At 41.3% G+C, this 16,866-nt stretch overlaps 1 protein-coding gene across 9 annotated transcripts in view; it reads left to right on the top strand.

The window, feature by feature from the left end:
* Window positions 1-16,815, top strand: part of ADAT1 (adenosine deaminase tRNA specific 1) — a 29,974-nt gene extending 13,159 nt beyond the window's left edge. For 8 of the 9 annotated variants that reach the window (XM_054201332.1, XM_054201331.1, XM_054201334.1 and 5 more), the window contains 2 exons: window positions 2,415-2,501; window positions 10,608-16,815. In XM_054201332.1, coding sequence (XP_054057307.1) covers window positions 2,415-2,501; window positions 10,608-10,740 — 220 coding nt within the window. In that variant the 3' untranslated portion in view covers window positions 10,741-16,815. The remainder of the gene's footprint in view (window positions 1-2,414; window positions 2,502-10,607) is intronic. The other variant, XR_008466408.1, reaches the window with a different exon arrangement.
* Window positions 16,816-16,866: the final 51 nt, after the last annotated feature.

The raw sequence follows: 16,866 nt of genomic DNA on the forward strand, positions 1-16,866 counted from the left end.
TGGGAGAAAGAAAATAATCCTGACAGTAGTGAATAAAATAAGTGGAGTTTAGACAATTATTGTGGAGAATTCATTCACATGTCTGCAAGTTGCACATTCTGAGCTTATCAAAGTTAGGCCTGAATTGACTGAAGTTTATCCTGGCATATCTTAGTATTTCCAAATTTTCTCCTGGAAAGAAGAGGACCATGAACTTTGTGGTTGTGGCAAGTATTGGTGTCTGGGGTATTGTTAGCACAGGTGACCTGGGTGACTTAGTGTGTGTTTTGAGACAGGCTTTATGCGCATTGTAGAATATCGGTATTCAATATGTGGTGTGTAAGGTATTCCAGAAGACATGTGAAAGATCAAACAAACCAACCAACTCCTTTTTCTCAGTGGGCTTTAATTGGTTACGTAGCATTTGTGTATCTGCTCTAAAAATTCAGAGCCATCTGATAGCTGCCAGTTTGCACAAAACTGTAGGAACCTAATTATTACCATAGAATCATTTAGGTTGGAAAAGACCCTTGGGATCATTGAGTCCAACCATCAACTCCACTCTACAAAGTTCTCCCTTACACCATATCCCTTAACACCACATCTAAACGAGTCTTAAACACATCCAGGGATGGTGACTCCACCACCTCCTTGGGCAGCCTATTCCAGTGTCTGACCACTCTTTCCGTGAAGAATTTTTTCCTAATGTCCAGCCTAAACCTACCCTGCTGCAGCCTGAACCCATTCCCTCTTGTTCTATCGCTAATTACCTGTGAGAAGAGACCAGCACCAGCCTCTCTACAGTGTCCTTTCAAGTAGTTGTAGAGAGCGATGAGGTCTCCCCTCAGCCTCCTCTTCCTCAAACTAAACAGTCCCAGCTCCTTCAATTGCTCCTCATCAGATTTATTCTCCAGGCCCTTCACCAGCTTCGTTGCCCTCCTCTGCCCTCGCTCCAGCACCTCGATATCTCTCTCGTGTCGAGGTGCCAGAACTGGACACAGTACTCAAGGGGTGGCCTCACCAGTGCTGAACAGGTCTCTCAACACCAGTATTGTTGAGAGATCCTCCTCTCTATTTTATGTGTGTTCAAAATTCACTAAAACATTCAAAAGTTAGTAAAGAGGGCCCACGAGACTGTGTAATGGCAAAGATCTTGTTTCCTGAAGAAATCAGGATTACAAACATCATCAGGGAATAAGTAAACTGTTCACACTTTTGTGATAAACAGTCACAAAAGGAACTTTTATAATAAAAATAAGGAATTTATAGCCTTATTGGGGGGGGGATATTTAATAATAAACAGGACTTGTTTTTCTACCCTATTTTTTTCCCCTCAAGGAATCTCAGGGCGATTGGTAGGGTATGTTGTTTGGGGCTTTTCCCCTCCCCCCTCAATATGCTAGATAACACTAAATATCAAGGAAGGTAAAGCTGACTGACTAAAAGGAATTTGTAGGTAGATGTCTGATATGCGCTTTTGTTAATGCTTAGTTAACTAAAACACCAAAACCTACAGTATGAACTTTTGGCAGATTAACATGAAGATGAAATTTTAAAGCATCTTTGCATGCCAATTTTGGGGTTCTTAAAGAACATACTAGCAAAATGGAAAGGGGTTTTGTTTGGTGGCTTTTTCAATGCTTCTGGAAAATCAGTTTGCACATGCTGGAGAACTGAATCAGTCATTGTGAAGACAAATGTATAAAGAGAATTTAATTAAATAGAGAAAATAGCTGAGGCTTTCAAAACCAAACCTTGCTTTATAAACAGCTCTTCTGATTGCCTTCTCTTTAGAGGAAGAGAAGGGCTTAAAGCTTAGAGATGCGTATGGTATCTTCAAAAGACTTTTCAAACTTTGACTCACTTTATTTTTTAATGAGCCTCTTTGTTTTAAGTGGCCTGCAGCTGTTGCTGAATGTGTCCTCGTCCCCGTTGTGAAAAGGACAGCATTGTTCCAGATATTTCTGATGGTTCTTTTATTAGTTTTGAGTAATACAAAGTTTGCCAGTTTGAACAAGCCTTTGAAGTCTCTCTGTGCTTGTGTGATCAGTTTTGGGACTAGTCCTTCTGTCTCACTCTTGCTGTAGTTGTGGTCTGATGAGGTGCAGTCTCACACGGGTACCAATGTGGGGATGTTAAAACGTTCTCTCTGCAAACTGACAGAGTGTTGGCTGGGACAATGGGGGCAATGCAGCACTTTGTTAATATAATATTTAAAATGAAGCGAAAAGGCAGGTGGACAGCTCAGATGGGGTAGGAAAAGTTAAATTGTGGAGAGCTTTTTACGTTCTTTGGGAAGTGAATATAATTTTTGTTATCAAAAATGTTCAGCTGGGATGTACTACTGTGAGCTGTAAGAGAAAGTGCATTTCTGATTTCTATTTTCAGTCAGAATTTCTGATTTCCCTTTTTTCTTTTTTTTTTTTTCCCATCAGATCGAAGATCTGTAAAGTGGAACTCTTCCATACGTTCCAAAAGCTGGTGACAAGTATTTCACAAGAGGATCTACCAAACACTCTCCGGTAAAGACATTTTCATTATATTTAGAAGAGTGAATTTATCTTAATGAAACTCAAGAATACTGTGATGATACCAGAATCTGCTCATGAATCTCACTTTAGATAAGTTCATTGTTAAAATTTGATACTTGGAAAAATATGGCATGTGCATGATGGGTTAGGAAGACTCTTTTTGGTCTTTTTAATCACCTCCCTGGAGAAATAGCTACTGCATCTCATGTGTTAATGACAGACAGAAGAAATTGCAAGTGGTTTGTTTATTTGGAGTTAAGGTAGGAGTCTGGGACAGCTGGTCTCTTCTGAAGGCTTGCTGCTTTTCAAAAGGGTAAACTCTGTTTCTGATCAGTGGAGCCTTGTCTTTCTCTGGTGCTTGATCTGGTGTCTATTGGACACCTCTGTAAGCCTCTTCAACTTGCTATCTGGGTAGAAAACTCTACATTTTCATTTTTTTTCCTCAGTTAAAGTGGTCGTGTTTGAAAGTGGTGGTGGACAGCTGGGGAAGGAGGAGCGGAGAGGGAGATGAGAGGAGGAAGTAGTATCATTTTTGAAAATGGAAGCTGTTAGATCAGCTGCCTGCAGCACGGTACCCTTGATGGCTTTCAAACCCCCCCATCCCAAAATTGCCATGGCGTTATTGATATCTGGTTGGTGTTTAGTAATTCTATCAAATGCCACTTCTTTGCTTCACAAGAGGAAAGAGTTTGAGTTAAAAAAAAAAAAGAAATTTTTTTCTTTTTTTTTTTTCTGTAGGAAAGTCTAGGCTAAATTTTTTTTTCATCTAAGTGTATGATGGAGTAAGAGCTAGTAAGGTGAAATAGTGTGTCGGGCCCTTTCTGCAATGCATGTATTATGTAGATGGAGACTTTCTGGACAGAAGAGAAAGAAGCTTTTGCCTGAGGAAGGCGTACTTGGAGGTTTCTTTTACATTATTAGAAACAAGTTTGGTTTATCAGACTGGAGTTTCTTGCGGTAACCATCCAGTCTGTCACTTCACTACATGCATTACGTAATTGGTGGCATTCCAGCCCAAATAGCTACTACGGAGCAGGGCATAGTTTCATATATACAGAAACTTAGCTCTTGCTCTGTCTTAGAGATTCTGAGAGATGTAGAAGGTTCCAAATCCAGTGCCTTGGAAGGTTTATTTTATTCTAGACTATTTCCAGGTATGATTTCACCAGCTCTGGGGATGCAGTTATACCAGCTGTTGCTAATTTAACTGGTTGTCGCTGCTGATGGGGTGGTCCTGCAGCAGTCTCTGCTGCTACTTGCTGTAGATTCCTGTTTTCTCCGTTCTGACAGTAGCACTTCTCCAACCCTATGGTAAGCCAGTTCAACTAGCTAACGTGGCAGAAAACAATTTCCTTGTCTTCTATGTTTTCTATTGAATTAATGAGCTGAATTGGCTCCTGGAAAGCTAATACAGATAAAAAAAATCCATGCAGAGGAAGTAGGAGGTATGTGTGGCTCAAAGCAGGGGAGATAGGCCATTACTGCCTTTCATGGTACCGAGACATTTAATGAGATGAACTTAGACAAAGCAAGTGCACCCTGGTTCTTTAATTATTGGATCTTGCTTGCTTTTGAGTTTTTTGAATTAAAGACTGCAGTTACCTTCTGTGTCTGTAGAAGTGTCTCATAACTATTTTAAAGTTCTGATGTCAATATGAGTCATGCTATTGCTGAAATGGTTTCAACTGATTCTATAACTGGAGATACACTTTCTCCTTAAGTCAGTTTTAAATATAGAATTATTAACCTCTTTTGGGTGGGAGTTTGTCCTCACTTGTTTAGCCGTCGTAATTTCCTCAGAGTGTGAGCCTGGTGCGTTGTTGGGTAGGTGATTCATTGTGCTGATCATGTGCTGCTTACGTAAAGTCACTTCACCTCAGGGCTTTTCTAGACTCCAGTGGCTTTGTAATTTCCTTTGACTTTTTTGTCCTCTACCGTTTTTCTGTCTGGGTTTCTCCTGACAAAGTCCAGCTGATTCGCAGATGTGGCATCATTTTTAGGCTGCACAAACTCTATACAGTAGAGGTGCTAGCTCACCAGTCATCCAGTTGCTTTCCTTTTGAAATCTTTGTTTATCCTACTCTTCGCTTAAAAAGCAAAATAAAAAATGTTTTTGTATTCCTGTTTCCTTCTTCTTTTTCCCTTTCTACGCAATATTCTGGTACCTTTTCTTCCTTTCTTCCTTGTAGACTGAATTTGATTGGACTTCAGATAAGAAATCCCACACTCTCAAATTGTTTCCTCTAAACTCCTGTGGATTTAACTGTTTAGGATTTTCTTCCTATTCAAATGCATCTTGTTATCTCCTCCCACAAATGTTGGCTCTAGTGCTATACTGTCACACAGTTTCCTTTTCCCACTTTGCCCCTAAGTTCCTGCCTTGCCTCTTCTAGTCCACTTTTTGGTCTCTTGCCTCCCATCCCTTCTGCTCCATCAAGGGAATCTCATTCTGTATTCCTTTCAAACTGGCTGAGCAGCTTGTCTTGGTAGTTGTAGGGTATATTAGGACACGGATCATTCTTTACGTAACCCTTCCTTCATCAACTGTTGTCCGCTGTCAGACCTAGGATATGGGGGCAGTTAAAGCTTCACATGGAACGAATATACTGATTCTGATCGTCTTTTTTCTTCTTTCCTGTGTCTGAAGCTGCTTCTTCTGTTTTTTGTGCCTGCCTTTCTCTTTCATTCTTCACTTCTCTCCAAAGGATCAGTGTGGGCACTGTTAAATTGGAACAGGTGGAGAGCCTACCAGGGGCAGAGCTGTGGTGGCTCTCCTAAAAGGCACATTTAGGAATTTGTAGTGGTGTAGCTTAGCTAAGATGCTAAGCGTAACATTCAGCAGTTGTTTTTTCAGGATTTAGCTTATTTGCTTTCAGCTGAGACTGTGAGACAGTGGCGGTGTTTGTCTGGCATTATCTAAATGCCACGAAGAACCAGATAATGCAGTATTGTGCTGTCCCAGCTTTTTCTTCCTTTCTCACAAATTCTATGATCTCTGTCTTCTGTGCCTTAGTTAAATTCTCACTCATCTCTCTAGCTAATCTATCTAAAATGTTTCTTTATAACCTCTTACCTCCACCTGCCGTACTTCATCCTCTTTTGTTGACTCCCTCTCACATTGTTTTTTGTAAATGTTTTGAAATTACTCATACATAAATTCACTTTTTTTTCTTTTTTGTGTTTTCTATGCTCACTGTAAAAGGAATGATGGCACACTGTTGGGCAGTGTTGTGCCATTGTTAATGTGAATTGTTGTGTAACAATCTCTGCAGTATTATTATTGTTTGCAGATCACTTGGTGGTAATATGGCAAAGGCAGTTTTTTGCATTGTTGTGGGTTTGTTTTGTGGTGTGTGGTTTTTTGTTTTTTTTTCCCCTGCTGGTAGAAAAAAGACATGCCTTGTTCATCACCCAAGGAAGTGAAACCCTTCTTTTGTCATACAGTGGCATCCACGTACTGTCCCCTGGCATTGCTGTTTGTGCAAGGTGTGTCTGGCCGTGCAACCCTTTGTTTCAATCTCGGAGACTCTTTGTAACATAAACGTGCCCCCAGTTTCATGCTGGGCTTGTTAAACGGATGACTGATCCTCTTTATTCTTAAATTGTAATTGGGAGCCATCACAATTACGATTGTTTTCTTCCAATTTCCCATTCAGTCTGCGGTATGGATGTTTCGAGTTCCTGTGACACCTAATGGGAGGAGTTGGGCTGTGGTACAGAGGAGTGCAAGGACTTTCAGATGGCTTTAAGATCTAAATATCTAGACTGAAGTATAGAATCTTTGCTTGGGCTTCATGTTTAAGACTTTTTGCCCATGTTCGCTTGTGAAAAACAAAAGGATTCTGACAGGGGACCACTAAGTGTTTCCTGCTGGAGTGACTGAGGATGATAGTAAGTGTCAGCCTAAGGGAAGTCACTGTCATGGAAGAGGTGTAGTTTCACTGTTACTGCTGTTCTCCAATTACAAAAACACCAACCACATTTGGCAAGAATTTTGTTGCAATTTTCTGGTCCCTTTTCAATTTTCTTTTTAAAGTTTGTACATTAAACAATTCCTATGATGATCCTACCCCACTGCATAGTGGCCTGCGGGACAGTTAGCTCCTCTGATCTAACTAAAAATCTTTTCTATGCTGCACATCACAGATGCTTGTTAGGTCTTTGAAGAGCCTTTTATTAAGTAGTATTTTCTGACCCATGAAAATACTTTCCGCCATAATTATCTCAAGACTTGATCTTTATTTTTTAACCATTTACTGTATTGAGCTTACACACCTTTTCCTCTGTGTGATTCATTTTTTTCCACATCTCGGATGACATTGGAAAAAGCCACAAAGCTCACATTCCAATTTTTCACTAATGTTTTGAAAATCTGATCTCCCAAGCTAGACACAGCAATGCAGTAACAGTCTTCCAAATGCTGCAAAACCTTACGTTACTGTTAAAACTTGTATTTGAGTGGAACTCAGTCCCTGAGTTAGCTCGCTCTGTGACTTTGTCCTCTATCGTCTTAACAATTGGTGTCAATTACAGTTTTGCCTGCAATGACTGCATTTTATCTGAAGCATTGAAGAAGATACTAACAGAAGAAGATACTAACAGAAGAAGAAGATACTAACAGAAGAAGAAGATACTAACAGAAGAAGAAGATACTAACAGAAGAAGAAGATACTAACAGAAGAAGAAGATACTAACAGAAGAAGAAGATACTAACAGAAGAAGAAGATACTAACAGAAGAAGAAGATACTAACAGAAGAAGAAGATACTAACAGAAGAAGAAGATACTAACAGAAGAAGAAGATACTAACAGAAGAAGAAGATACTAACAGAAGAAGAAGATACTAACAGAAGAAGAAGATACTAACAGAAGAAGAAGATACTAACAGAAGAAGAAGATACTAACAGAATGAGGCCAAGTGTGGTTTCCTGGCCCCCTATCACTATAGATTCACATCAGATTTGTATATATTGAGGATCTGTGGGCTCTTGCCCTCTTAGATGTGATTCATTAGTTTTTGTATAAGAGTAATGTTTTGGTTGATGCCTTATGCTTATGTCAACATTTTTCATGTGTGGTATGTCTGTAATCTCAAAAGTGCATTATGGGGTGAATGTGAATGTTTGAAACTGAATATAGGGTTAAAGGTAGTGTTTGTGGCTGAGAATGAAGTATTGCAGCAGTGTATCCCTCTTCTTTGGGGGCTGCTTTGCTTGTGAGCCCATTTCTGCTCAGCTTTGCACGTGGCTGAGCACACAAATATTCTCAAGCATGATGGTGATTTGGGTAAGGCTTTTTCCAAGAGTGTGATACTTTTCAGAATGAAATCTGTGGATCACCTCTCACGTCTCTGGCGCACAGCCATTGGAATCGCTCTGTGTCTCTCTCACACAATAGTGTAAGGGCAAGATTGAAACAGTAAAAGGAAACACAAAAGGAATGTAGTCAGGCAAACCTGGATAGGCTGGAGATCTTATGATTGTACTGGACTTTGCCTGGGGCAGCAAACTAGTGTTCACTTCTGCCAAAAAAATGTCACAGGTTCTTCATTACTAATGCTCAGAGCCTTAATGGCCCAACCAAAACTGAGATACAGTCAAATCATGTGAGGTTTTTGGGGGATGTTAATGTGCTTTGAATTGGAAGGCATTTTTCCTGTATGTATGTTGAAAATTTATTAGAAGCTTAGTGCAGACGTTGAGCATGAATTAAATAAATCTATTTGATTTTGGCAGCTATTTGAGGAAGCTGTTTAAAATGCAACTTTGTTGCATCTGCTGTTAAATCCTGTAGTGATGTTGTCTGCTTGGAGAGTGAGACCCCAGGAGGCTGTGGTCACGTGTGCTCTTGGAGCTGCTGCAAGAGTGAAAATACTGAGCTGCCCCTTACCGTCTGTCTGCTTTTGTGCTAGCTATGTTTTCCCTTACTGTCTACTGTAACAGGTTCCAAACAAAGGTCTGTTGGAGTAATCTAGGTTAGAAAAATCCCATATGTGTTCTAGTTAAATTGAATCAGACGGCCGGATACGAGCTGAAGAGCTTTTGAATTGCCAGCAGGTTTAGGAAAGAAAAAGAGCAAAATTTAGCAAGTAAGAAATGAAGAACAGCTAGGCATTGGAGTCTTTCTCTTGGCTTAGTGGCAGGTAGAATACATCTAACAGGATCTATCTATGTGCATCCACAACAAATGCAAGGGAACACCTTTAACAAGATTGAGGCAGTCCAAAAATCTGTGTTGTATAATTCTTTTTTGATCTGTGACCTCCTAAGTAGAAGTAGCTGTGTTTTGAAGATGTAAACAGCATCTGATATTAGTTATTCTATGATAAAGGGCAAGTATAAGTGATTAGATGCATTTATAGTGAAGAAGGGCAGGGTCAAAATCTTAAACAAGTATGTCAGACCTACTTCTAGCGGTGCAAGAAGCACGCTAGCATGAGATAATTTCTTCACAAAGCATGATTCGGTCATTGACCTTGAGTGTAAGCATGCATGTTGCTCCCTAGAGAATGGTTTTGAGGTGGATGAGAAGGTGCAGGTGGTTTGTACCGTGTCTGAGGTACATGTTGGAGTACCTGACAGAGGAACAGCTTGCTTATGCTAGAGATTTGGAGTTGGTTGTGGTGGGTTGACCTTCGCCCTTCTTAGACCTGTGTTGTTTCCTGAATGCTGCTTATGCAGGTAGTTGCTGGTCTTTTGCCTGTTCAGTGATGCTCCTAAACCACGATCCACCATTAGTGGGGGTTCTGTGACTGTTCCACTGGCCAGGTGGAGTGGAGTTGCAGTGAGCCCTTTTGTGGAACTTTCCAGAACAGCTCAGAGGTTAGTTACAGACTTCAATCACAGAGTTTGATTAATGTGAAAGAGGTAAAGACAGCAAAATGGATTAGCTGTGACAAGGGTGCAGGCAGGTTTGTAAGAGGGTGTAACATCTCCCATGTTCAGCAATGGCATAGACAGGTTTTCCACTCTTGCACTATTGAATCTAAGGTCTGCAGGATAGAGAATATCTCACAGCTTGCTATGCATGTCACAGTGTTCTAGAAATACATTTATAGCTGAATGCCTGAAATACAGCTTCTGATGGTCTGCTGTTACGTTTGTTGGGGGTTCTTTTGGGGGGTGGTGGTAGTGGTGATAAATATTGCCTTTGAGCATGAAAGCCTGTTCTGGAAGGTTCTGCAGAGGTTCTCAGACTTTTTAGGTTAGGGTTCCTGTAGTAGTTTGGCTCTTCCTCTTTCTCGACAAAGGTCATATTGCCTATGATCTTCCCTTTGTATTGGGTCGAATCTATAAACATGTGCCACATGCAGCTGACAGACTGTTTGGCAAAGGGAGACGAAAGAGGCTGGGAAAGGAAAGCAAGGAAAGGAAAAAAGTCTTGATGAAATTGTCTTAGAGGCACTCGTGTTCAGATACTGTAGACCTGAATTTGCCTGTTTTGAAAATCAATGGTATAAGGCAGTCAGCAGAGTGACCAGTGTTTCTGCTGAGATTGTGGGGAGCAGGTGCTACGTGAGGAGGGGGAACGGAGTACCAGAACTGCTGAGTCTCTTTTGCTTTAGGAAGAAGATTAAAAAAAAAATTTCCTCCTTTGTCTCACTCTTCCCCCTTATTTTATGTTGGAAAAGAAGAACTATTCTGTTCGTCCTTGGCCCCTTCCTTTCCAGACAACAATCCTATCCATTCTTCTAGCAAAATAAGGCTACTTCTACCCAATTCAAAGCACCTCTCTCTAGCCACGTTTTCTGCTTTGCTTCAACATTTTTTGCTATCGTGGGAGTTTTTTGTAACCTATATTCACACAGTCAGACACTGACACCTCTGTCTCTGGAGGAGAGTGTGCATGAAGCATGGTAGAGGAGGTGATTTGCTTGCTTTTGTAAGACTGCTGACAGTGTCTGCATACACGAGCTTCAGGGCCTGGGCCTCTCCAAGTCTCCCTAGAACCTCAAGAGAATTTCACTTAGTAGCATGAAAGAGCTCATAAGGCATCATCATGTTCTTAGATGTTTGATTGGGGTGGGTTTTTTTTATTTTGTGACATTACATCCAATAGGGTAATAGAAATGTTTTTGTTGTTGTGCATTTTCTGTCAGGATGAAGACTCTAGAAACCTACGGGGACTACAAGGAAGCTGCATTAAATTATCAAGAAGCCTGGAAAGTGCTGCGTAGCCAAGCCCTGCCGGGTTGGGTCAAGAATGCCAAGGAATACCTGCAGTTCACATGAGAATACATGTGGCTATGTAAATCCAGCAATAAGCCCCGGTGCACAGCAGATACCTCTGCAGTTCAAGGGCCAGGAAGAGATATCCTCTAGTTTATGTGCTGTAAGGAGACAGCAGCGAAAAGGAAAGCAATTTAGAGAAGTCTTTGTTTTGATTGAGTTGAAGTCCCCTTTTTATTGAAATACAGGAAAGGATCATTGCATGATACCGTATACCTCCAAAAGAAAAGCAGCAGTGATGTGCTATCCTATGTTATCTGAGGATATGATCTGTACTTCCTTTGCAATGGACTATGGCTGAATATCAGCTGAAATTGAAGCAGTGCTGTGGAAGAAATGCTGTCATTGTAAAATTTTAGTGCTGCTTTTTTCTTCCACTCTTCATAATGTTATGGTTGGTTTTGTGTTGCTGGGACAACCCTAATGTATAGTAAGTAATATTTTTATAATTCTTGGCTCTCCTTGTCTGGTGCCTAGAAGAATTTTCTGTGTCCCCCAGCCTCAATGCTTCTAACTGGAAATACTAGTCCTGCTAAAGGGTCTTTTTTCCGGGAGTCCTTTGTATAAGCTTCCATATTCCTAAATACAGCCGAAGCAGAAGAGTGCTGGGGAGAAGGCTGTGTCAAATGATATCGCGCACATCTCTTGTAATTTCAGGACTTTGCTGGATACCCCTTCAACTGCTTTGCTTCTGTGGGCAGGAAAGAAACCTCCTGAATTACGCGGTTCAAACCTGTCAATACTGTGTAATTCTAGGCAAACATTTACGTACTTTTCAGTGTTTCAACCACTGCCCATCCCCCTGTCCCCCCTGTGATACATGGCTAATTAAAAGCAGGGATGCCTTTAGCCATTTATGTCACCGTTTCCTGGCAAGTGTTCGTTAATAGCCTGGCAAAGGTGGAAATGCTCTGGGGGGTTCTGGAAGGAGTCTCTGGCAGTTTTTGCCTTTATGCTTTATTACCAAATAACATCTGCATGGCAAAACAGCCGATATTGAAAGCTGGGGGAAAGCAGCGGGTAATTCTCCTTAAACTTTCCGTTTATTGCTTTCTGTGAGTAAGTTCAGGACTATGTAACTGCTGGTGAGCACACTCGCTTTTTGAACTTTTTCTATTTTATACTACAAATCATAAAATATTTGGACAAGGCAATGGCAGGATGAAAGAAGTGGATAATTTAGAACTTAAGAATTCTTTAGTGATTGAGTTTTCTCTTCATTGGTACCTTACTATAGTTTTGGATTTGAAAAACGGGCACAGTGGTTCTCCGAACAGCCTCTACAGTCAACCTACTGAGCTACAGACGGGACTGAGCAGTACATATCATGTTGCATTCTAAGAATTGATTACAGCAAATCGTTTTACTTCACACTTGGATTGACTTGTCAAACAAGAATAGCTCTCTCTTACTTGTTGAAGAACTAACAAAGAACTTAAATTCTGTGCGTATAAGCCTGTCCTCTCAAATCCAGCACTAACATGCAGAAAGACTAGTTGTATTGGTGAGGGGGGAAGTTGTACACGTTTGTAGAGGGCAGGGGATTATGGAGAACAGAGACTTGCGTGAGTCATCAGAGGATGAAAAATGGCCAGATGCCATTGCGGATGGGATACAGGGTGAACTGCTGAAGAGGAAATGGTAGCAGTTACTGTTAATTGAGCAAATAGCATTCCAAGGGCAGACTCCTGTAGTGTACCAAAACGGACAGCCAGTAAATTTCCAGGCTCCTGAAATTTACCTTTGTCCTTCCCTGAAATCCTGCAGAAACTATACCTTAATGCACCTAGTTTCCCTTTGTTAATCAAAAAGGTCTGTAGTGAACCTGCCGACCAGACTGGAATGTTCCCATTTCCTATCTGGCTGCAATATTAAAACGGGTTACATAAGGCTGGTTGTTCTGTAGTCTTGGCAGCAGACTGCTTTTCAGATGAGCAGTTATATGATGTAAATTCTTTTAACTCTTTTCTAAAATTTGAGCCTGGCTGCTAGGAGAGATTGTTCCTGGTCAGATTTTCCTGGCATTTGTAAAATACTTGTGACCTGCAGACTGCTGCTTTCTGCTGCTTGTCAGGTTTAAAACTAATAGTTTTAGAGGTGCTGAACACTGGTGTTAAACCTCGCATTTTGGATGGAGTTGAGGTCATCCTTAAGCCCAGAGTGAGTCAATGAATATGCGAAGAGAGGGAAGGAGATAAAACAAAGCAGCATTTAAAAGGCTGTGCGGGGCTAAGCCTGCAGGATCTTATACTCAATGGGTAGCATTTCTGGGACTGAAAATAAGTATTTAAACGCTGCATCTGTTTAATTCCAAAATGACAGCAATGGTTAATGGGGACAACCAAACAATTGGTGATGGGAGCAGCAGAGCATGACGGCACTGAAATTCCCAAGGCATGTGTAAAATGCTCTCCAAGAGCATATTTATATTATCCAGGTTGGTCCTTGACTTTCCCAAACTAATATGGGGACCAATGGTCCCCATTTAACCGAACAAAGAAAGTGTAATCCTTATTTTGAGTGGGATGTCTTTAACAGCTTCAATATTAGAGAAATCATTCTGTCTTCAATCACAGTAAGAAGGCAGGGCACACCACCTGCTTATCTTCAAGGAAGTCAAAACCAGAGCATAGGAACAAGTGTTTTTATTCAAGCGTAGCAGTAAACTGTCTGAGCTGGAGGCTGTACTTCCATGAGACAACATGCTAGTGTTCCACTGCCTTTGAAAAAGCAAGGTTTTGATCTTCGCAGTGTGCTTGCACTGCTCACCTTACACAGGCTAGAGCACTAATGGATTTCGGTATGTTCAGAGTAAATTGAAGACTATTTAAATTACTGTCTTTGTAGACAGTACAAAGTTTATAAAGTGAGCCCAAAACAAGGTGTAGCTTTTCACTAGGAGTTAAATCATCTTTGCAGGAAGCCCAGTAAGCGCTAGAGGAAAGGAAGAGGTAGGGCTGTGCTGCGGAGGACAGAAAGAGGTAGAGCCAGGCTTCCTTGCACTTGTTACAAGCATTAGCTGGGTATGAAACCATACCTGGAGAAAATGCTGGAGGCGTGATTATGGAAATGAAGTGTGAGTTACTTCTGGGAAGCTACTGTTGGTAAGGAAGAAAGAAGTGTGTTGGGGTAAAATTGGGAGCCAAATGTAGTTGAGGGGCCCAGCAGTTCTTTCTCTCAAAGCATAACCATCCCAAGAATTTGATAATGTCATTATGAAAATAAGAGGGTTGCAGTGGTGGTTTACAGGTGGAAGCAAGAAAGACCATCTAAATTCATCTAGTACTGGTTTGGTTATATCAGAGATGTCATTTCAAGTTAGCTTAAAGATAGGTGATGTAGAAGTGTTGCTGTGGGAATGCCGAGGTATTTCTTTGTTTCCTGTTCAGTGTGTAACTTGAAATGCCTTCCCAGTCCTGCAGGGTTAACAGAAAGTGAAGATCATGTGGGACCCAAATGCCTTTCATAACTTTACAAGAGCAACTCTATTATCATCTAAGGGGCCGCATTTCATCTGTGTGTTTCAAAAGGAAACCTTTTGATGTTTTATTGCCATTTTGAGCGCATCTGCAGATGTAAAGTAAAGTTACTGCTGTAGAACATTTATCTTTGCATTCTCTGGAATTATTTGCGTACCTGGGCTTCTAAATCTAAACTAATAATTACAGACACGTTAAAGAGAGCGGTTAGGTGGGTTTTTTTAGAGGCTTATGAATGGTATTCCAAAAGTCATCTAGATCCTAACATTGGAAATAAAACTTCATCTTCTCTTGTTATGTTTTGGTATATCTATGTGCTAGCATGTAATTAGCTTTATTTAGCAGTTGTAAGTTACACTTCTTACTCTCTTGTTAACAGTTAGCAAAAAGTATTACTTGATAACCATAGATATAACCAACAGAACATTTCACAATTTTAAAGGGTAATAAAAAGAAATCACAGATAAAACTGCTTTTCTTCATTTTGAATCAAAAATTATGTTAAGAGTAAACATTAATACTAAATGCATGAAAGGGTGCTGGTGGAAGGAATTCATGATGGAAGCAATGACGGAATGTTTACTAAAGCAGTGCTATACATTGCTGTGCTATTCTGAATAATAAAGGCTTACTGAAATCAACAGCACATTTTCAGAAGCAGTGAGCACGTGCTGCACTGCTACTGGGACAAGCCTCAGCAATAGAGTAGGGTCAACATTTCACAGGCTCCTACCTTCTCATTTTGGAGTCCGTCTGCCAGTCCCTGTGGATGGCTCTAGAGCCAAACATAATTCTAGGCATAAAGCGACTTCATGGGAGCTTGGGTTAGTATGAATTTGATTTAAGCTTGGAAAGTGATAAATTTCCACTGTGACTGGAAACATTTTAAAAATTAAACTCTCCTGTACCATGTAGCAAGAAAATTAAGTTAAACTTTTATTAGGAATCTAAAATGTAATTAGTGTTTCCTTGCTGCTTTATGAAGTTCAAAGCAATGCTACTTTTCCAACCCAGTGTTATTCTTTAATATCAAAGCGTGAACTCCAGTACTGTGCAATTAGGTCCACTAGGTGTTTTTTCTGCATGTGCCCACCTTGTTCAGAGCCACAAGTTTGCCTCCTTGCCTGTGGGTAGAGGTAGCTGTGTAACTATGGTAAGCCCATTTGGAGAGAAGTTGAGAGCCTCATGAATAACAGCTTTTTTTGGTTTTGTGGCAAAGCCTCTACTTTTGCTGGGCTGTGTACGTGTTTTGGCAATAGCGCTCATAAACTGGAGGAACTGATCTTGAATTCTTTGTCTTGCATGCAGCATTTCTAATTCTACTTGTCTGCCTCAACTAAGTAGAATCATAAAATGGACCTTTAAAGGTCACCTTGTCCAGCCCTCCTGCAGTGAGCCGGGACATCTTCAACTAGGTCAGCTTTCTCAGAGCCCCGTCCAACCTGACCTTGAATGTTTCCAGGGATGGGGCTTCTACCACCTCTCTGGGCAGCCTGTTCTAGTGTTTCACCACCCTCATTATAAAAAAATTTCTTCCTTATATCTAGTCTGAATCTACCCTCTTTTTAGTTTACCCCTTGTCCTATTGCTACAGGCCCTGCTAAAAAGTTTGCCCCCATCTTTCTTATAAGCCCCCTTTAAGCACTGAAAGGCTGCTGTAAGGTCTCCCTGAAGCCTTCTCTTCTCCAGGCTGAACAACCCCAGCTCTCTCAGCCTGTCCTCACAGCAGAGGGGCTCCAGCCCTTGGATCATTTTTGTGGCCTCCTCTGGACCTGCTCCAACAGGTCCATGCCTTTCCTGTACTGAGGGCCCCAGAGCTGGACACGGTACTGCAGGTGGGGTCTCACCAGAGCACAGCAGAGGGACAGAATCGCCTCTCTTGCCCTGCTGGCCATGCTTCTTTTGATGCAGCCCAGGGTACAACTGGCTTTCTGGGCTGAGAGCACACATTGTTGGCTCACGTCCAGCTTTTCACTGACCAGTACCCCCAGGTCCTTCTCTGCAGGGCTGATCTCAATCCCTTCATCCCCTAGCCTGTATTGATACCGGGGGTTGCCCTGACCCAGGTGCAGGACCCTGCAACTTGGCCTTGTTGAACCTCATGAGGTTCACATGGGCCCACTTCTTGAGCTTGTCCTCTTTGATAGCTTCCTGTCACTCAGGTGTGTCAACTGCAGCACTCAGCTGTATAGTAAAGCTGTTCTTTCACATAATTGGTTTTGTAATGTCCTTACAATATCTACAGAATTTTTACTTGGAAAGAACATGTATATACCTGTAACCTGACTACTGCTTTTATTTTTTTAAGAGCTGCTCATGCAACTCTCTTAATCTGAACTTACCAGTTATTTCTGTCTGCAACAACTCATGTACAAAAGGAGAACCTTCCAGTTCTCCAGCTCTCTGATTTCCTATTTGTATCATTCCTTCTTGTAAGTCCCCTTCCCTTCCATGCTATGTTTTTGTCACCTAGGTCCTGCTTCCCAAAGCCCAAGCTATTTACTCCTCCACTGCTAGGCTGTGGGCAGGCGTAGCTCTTCTGATGAAATCGAGTAGCTCTGAAGCTATTTGGTTTGGAACCTACAGCCAGATCCTTGTATCTTCTCCCATCATCCACATGCTAAAGGCTGAGAAGCTGTACAGTGTCTAG

Source organism: Rissa tridactyla, chromosome 4 (genome assembly GCF_028500815.1).
Source record: "Rissa tridactyla isolate bRisTri1 chromosome 4, bRisTri1.patW.cur.20221130, whole genome shotgun sequence".
Classification (NCBI taxonomy): Eukaryota; Metazoa; Chordata; class Aves; order Charadriiformes; family Laridae; genus Rissa; species Rissa tridactyla.